This window comes from Ranitomeya variabilis, chromosome 1 (assembly GCF_051348905.1).
Source record: "Ranitomeya variabilis isolate aRanVar5 chromosome 1, aRanVar5.hap1, whole genome shotgun sequence".
In the NCBI taxonomy this organism is placed as follows: domain Eukaryota; kingdom Metazoa; phylum Chordata; class Amphibia; order Anura; family Dendrobatidae; genus Ranitomeya; species Ranitomeya variabilis.
In genome coordinates this window covers 601092844-601098924 of record NC_135232.1, presented here as the reverse complement: position 1 = coordinate 601098924, position 6081 = coordinate 601092844, and the positions used below count along the sequence as shown (strand labels likewise).

The 6081-nt window shown below is 41.4% G+C and overlaps 1 protein-coding gene across 1 annotated transcript; it reads left to right on the top strand.

Moving 5' to 3' along the window:
• Positions 1-3626: 3626 nt before the first annotated feature.
• Positions 3627-5117, top strand: BOLA1 (bolA family member 1). Its single transcript, XM_077291756.1, has 2 exons — positions 3627-3766; positions 4525-5117. The coding sequence occupies exon 2, from the start codon at positions 4528-4530 to the stop codon at positions 4960-4962; it is 435 nt and encodes a 144-aa protein (XP_077147871.1). The 5' UTR covers positions 3627-3766; positions 4525-4527; the 3' UTR covers positions 4963-5117.
• The last annotated feature ends 964 nt before the right edge of the window (positions 5118-6081 follow it).

Here is a 6081-nt window from a genome sequence, read left to right as displayed (position 1 = left end):
ATTTTTCTATTTTTTTTTTTTATGTGAGAGATAATTAATGATAAATGTCTTCCCCACATGAAGGACCCATCATGGTGTCACATGGACTTCTTCTTGTCTTGTGGCTAAGACATTCCTGTCAATGATATTTACGAGATTCCTAGCAGCAGAACTGCTCAAAAAGCCAAAATAAGTCTCCTAGTACCCACTATTGTCTCATAGAGACGGAAATACCCGTTTGTAGAAGAGACATCTGACATTCTCTCTCTGGCGATTTCTAAAAAAGGAAAAATATAGAAATTGTGTGTAAATATAAATACAGATAATCATCGTCCTCCACCGATCCAGCATATCTGAGTGCAAAAATAGTGCCGGAAACCCCGACATCACTGAGCCGTCATCAACTGTCTACGGATCTATCTACTCATGGAAATATCTATCGATCATAAAAAAAACCTGACCAGCACCTCCTTAGTGCGAACAGGTACAAGCTGCAATAACTGCAGGATATAGAAAAAGAGGGCCAAGATATAGGCAACCACTGGAAACATTACATCTAAGCGGTATTGTTACTCTGTAAGATGTATTTACAAATGAAGGCTCATTTGGCCAACTCATGTGCGCCCATCAACCACAGCAAGGTGACACTTCTCTGATGGGCCTATCTTACCGTGGTTGATGGGAACACACAAATTGGCCAATTTATGCGCTAAGAGCCTTTATTTTTGTCAGTTCATCTTACTGAATAATAACACAGTTTAGACTCAGGCTGAGTTCACACGTAGCAGAATTGCCGCGGAAATTTCCGCGGCAATTCTGCGCCTCCTGCCGCGGGTATATCCCATGCAGAATTGGCATGCATATACCCGCAGAAAACTAGCATTTTGCAAGCATAATTAGCTTGCAGAGTGCTAGCGTTTTCCAAGCGATCTGTAGCATCGCTTGGAAAACTGTTTGACAGGTTGGTCACACTTGTCAAACATAGTGCTTGACAAGTGTGACCAACTTTTTACTATAGATGCAGCCTATGCCGCATCTATAGTAAAAGATAGAATGTTAAAAATAATTTAAAAAAATTAAAAAAAATGTTATACTCACCTCAGCGGCTTCCATTCCTAATGCTGTGTGTTCAGGACCTTCCATTGACGTAGCGGTCACGTCATCGCAGGTCCTTCACACACCTCGGAAGCCGCTGAGAAGGTCAGGCCGCCAGAAGGTGAGTATATCGCTATTTTTTATTTTAATTCTTATTTTTTACCACTTATATGGTGCCCAGTCCGTGGAGGAGAGTCTCCTCTCCTCCACCCTGGGTACCAACCGCACTTGATCTGCTTACTTCCCGCATGGTGTGCACAGCCCCGTGCGGGAAGTAAGCGGATCAATGCATTCCTAGGTGTGCAGAATCGCCGCGATTCCGCAATTTTAATGAACATGCTGCGTTTTTTTCTGGATTGCGATTCCGCTCAGGAAAAAGATGCAGCATGTGCACAAAAAATGCGGATTGCATTCTGTTACATAGGATGCTTAATGTGAGCGTTTTTTTCGCGGTTTTATAGCGTTTTTATAGCGAAAAACCGCGAAAAAAACGCAAAAAATCTGCTACGTGTGCACACAGCCTCAATGTTTTCAGTGTTTGTATATGCCTTGCCTCCTATAGAGTGCTGCTGTGTTTTCTTTTTATCTATATACTTAATATCTATCTATCTCTCTATCTATCTCATTATCTATCTATTATCTATCTATCTCATTATTTATCTATCTATTTACTATCTATTATCTATCTATTATCTATCTATTATCTATTATATATCTATCATCTATTATCTAGCTATTATCTATCTATCTATCTATATATTTATCATCTATCTATCATCTATCATCTATCTATTATCTATCTATAATCTATTGTCTCTATCTATTATCTATCTATCATCTATCTTTTATCTATATAGCTATCCATCTATTATCTATCAATTATCTATCAATCTATTATCTATTTATCTATTATCTATCTATTATCTATATATCTATTATTTATTTTATATCTATCTATCATCTATTATCTATCAATCTGTTATCTATCTAATATCTATCATCTGTCTATCTGTTATCTATATATTATCTATTATCTATCTATATTATTATTTCTATAGCACCATTAATTCCATGGTGCTGTACATGAGAAAGGGGTTACATACAGGGTTATAGATATCATTTACAGTAAACAATTACAATTACAGACTGGTACAGAGGGGAGAGGACCCTGTCCTTGCAGACTTACATTCTATATATCTATATATTCTCTATCATCTATTATCTATCATCTATTATCTATCTATTATCTATCTATCAATCATCTATTATCTGATTTATTATGTTATTATCTATTAATCTGTATGTTATCTATCTATTATCTTTCTATTATCTATTAATCTACTATCTATAGCTATCTATTGTCTATTATCTATCTCCTATCTATTATCTATTATCTATATACATAATATATTATCTATCATCTAATATATATATATATATATATATATATATATATATATATATATATATATATATAATCTATCTAGCTATTATCTTTCTATCTAATTTTAGTTTCCCTAAGGCCATGTGCACACGCTGCGGATTTTGCTGCGGATCCGCAGCAGTTTCCCATGAGTTTACAGTACAATGGAAACCTATAGGAAACAAAAAACGCTGTGCACATGCTGCGGAAAAAACACGCAGAAACGCAGCACTTTACATTCCGCAGCATGTTACTTCTTTCTGCGGATTCCGCAGCAGCTTATACCTGCTCCAATAGATAACCGCAGTTGTAAAACCGCAGTGAAATCCACAAAAAAAACGCAGTAAATCCGCAATAAATCTGCAGCAAAAACGCAGCGTTTTTGCCCTGTAGATTTATCAAATCCACTGCAGAACAATCCGGAGTGGACCATTCTACGTGTGCACATAGCCTAACTGTAGATGTTTCACCCCAGGAAATAACTGTTATTCTGACCGATTGTCCTTATTTTTGATCCAGACTTCAGGTCCATGGCTCCACACCCGTATGTCCATAGATAAGTGATGCCTCCTCCCACTCTTCTATATGATACGAGGTTCCCCTTTAATTAAAGGAATAATTCTAGTTTAATGCTAGAGAGGAAAAATCTTATAAGCCTGCAGAGAAATGCAGAAGATCTCCCCATGATGAGCGATCGCAGAACTCAACACAGCTCACTGCAGGGGACTCACTGCTCATCTGTGGCACGCCTGCCATCTGGTGGCTAAACTGAGGATTAGCAGCGCCTTCCATCTGGTGGCCAAACTGAGAGATGGCAGCGCCTGCCATCTGGTGGCCAAACTGAGGAACAGCAACGCCTGCCATCTGGTGGACATATTGAGGCACTGCAGCACCTGCCATCCGGTGGCCAAACTGAGAAACAGCAGTGTCTGCCATCTGGTGGCAAAACTGAGGAATAACACCGCCTGTCATCTGGTGGCCAAGCTTCAGAGAACCAGTGAAAAGCAGTTCTCGAATTCAGCACAGTTGCTTCCTTACATCATATTGTATCACATCTTCACTGTTTGGGGAGCTATTACTTAATTTTGGGTTTGATTTTTTCTTTGCCATACGAAAGGAAAAGCGACATTCGAAACATCCCCCTTGTAACCAGGTGCATTATTGGAGTTGTGGATCTTGGTACAGCGGTTCAACTACATTACCCATCATGCAACGCGGTTTCCTGGTCATGGCTGCAAGGACGCTGCGGTCTTCAGTGTGATGTGAAAAGTAAGTGGGGGCTGCATGGGTGGGCGCTGCGTTAACCCCTGGTTGGCTGGAGTAGGCAGTGTAATGTGCTGCTGCTTGTGTAGTGTTTGTACTGGTAGAGACCCCTTTATCATGGAGCCGCCATTACTCACACTAAGGTGGTGCATTTGCTGCAGCAGCAGCCCTCTCTAATTATTCTGCCCAACAAGCCCTATGTAGAGCAATTTGCTGTACGAGCCGCCATTATTTTCTCTATCAACTATCTCCTTTAAATTACATTGATTTAGTGCAATCTGCTGAGGAAGACCCCTTTACTATTTCTGCATTAGCAGACCTCTTTAGCATCCTCTATTGTAGGACTCGGTGCCCAATGCAGTAAGTGCCCCTATAGCGCCCCCGTGCTGCAGGAGCCCCGTAGTGGCCCCCATGCCGCAGTAGCCCTTGTGCCGCATGAGCCCCGCGGTAGCCCCCCATGCCGCACGAGCCCTGTGGTAGCCGCACGAGCCCCGCGGTAGCCCCCCATGCCGCACAAGCCCTGCGGTATCCCCCCGTGCCGCACGAGCTCTGCGGTAGCCCCCCATGCCGCACGAGCCCTGCAGTAGCCGCACGAGCCCCGCAGTAGCCCCCCGTGCCGCACGATCGCTGCAGAAGCCCCATAGTAGTAGTCTTCTGCTGTAGGACTTTCCCATAGTGCATATGTCTGTTGATTTGCCCCATATGTCTGTTATCAGAGCCCCCTTTCCTTTATCTATGTGTAAACCCCCTCTCTTCGGTTTCAGCTGATGCTCCCGACACGGTTTCTCCGGTCTTGCACACATTTCCCTTCAGCTTCAGTGACCGCAAGGTATTCAGGATCCCGAAACATGGAAAAACCTGTGGAAACGTCAATCAGGGCGAAACTGAGTGAGAACCTGGAACCCTGCCACCTAGAGGTGCATAATGAGAGTTCTATGCATGCCGTGCCCCCCGGGTCAGAAACCCACTTTAAAGTGGTGGTGGTATCCGATGTGTTCAGCGGGAAGTCTCTTATTCAGCGCCACAGACTTGTCAATGATTTGCTGAAAGAAGAGTTAGCCGGACCCGTTCATGCCCTGTCCATCCAGGCCAAGACCCCGCAACAATGGGCAGAAAACCCCACTGTTGTTAAAAGCCCTGGATGTATGGGGGGGTCGAAGCATGATCACCAGGTGGGCAAAAAGCTGAGCACTCAGGTGTAGATCCAAAGGAGAAAGATATGATCTCTGAAGACACAGGAACCTCTTGTGTGTTTTTCAGATATTTGTGTTTTTTGAAATATTATATTGTACATCCGAATATTCAGTGTTACGTGTAGACGGGTCACAAAGATTAATAAATTAAAAACTTGAATACATTTTTTTTCCATTATTGCATTTTTTTTATTACTATTATTTGGCTGGAGGCAAATGCAGGGGGTGGTATAATAGTAATTCAGCTGATATCAGATGTTTGGACTGTACTTAATTGTTTTGGGGGGCTTTCATAATTATGGCTAATGCCTCACAGTTACCATACAGGGGGCATTAATGAGCATAAAACCCCTCTAAAGGTAAAGGGAATAGCTATGTGCGCCATCGTGATGAGATGAGAGTAAAATGGTTTCAAACATTCTCTTTGTACTATTTGCAGGGATTGTCTTGCTTAGAAAACCTATATTTAAGCATATTATTAGTTACTAGCTGAAGAGCCCGGCGTTGCCTGGGCATAGTAAATACAGTCATATGAAAAAGTTTGGGCACCCCTATTAATCATAAGCTTAATGTTTTATAAAAATAGTTTTTTTTGCAACAGCTATTTCAGTTTCATATATCTAATAACTGTTGGACACAGTAATGTTTCTGCCTTGAAATGAGGTTTATTGTACTAACAGAAAATGTGCAATCTGCATTCAAACAAAAGTTGACAGGTGCATAAGTATGGGCACCCTTATCATTTTCTTGTTTTAAATACTCCTACCTACTTTTTACTGACTTACTAAAGCACTTTTTTTGGTTTTGTAACCTCATCGAGCTTTGAACTTCATAGCTAGGTGTATGCAATCATGAGAAAAGCTACTTAAAGTAGCCACTTGCAAGTTGTTCTCCTGTTTGAATCTCCTCCGAAGAGTGGCATCATGGGCTCCTCAAAACAACTGTCAAATGATCTGAAAACAAAGATTATTCAACATAGTTGTTCAGGGGAAGGATACAAAAAGCTGTCTCAGAGGTTTAACCTGTCAATTTCCACTGTGAGGAACATAGTAAGGAAATGGAAGAACACAGGTACAGTACTTGTTAAGGCCAGAAGTGGCAGGCCAAGAAAAACATCAGAAAGGCAGA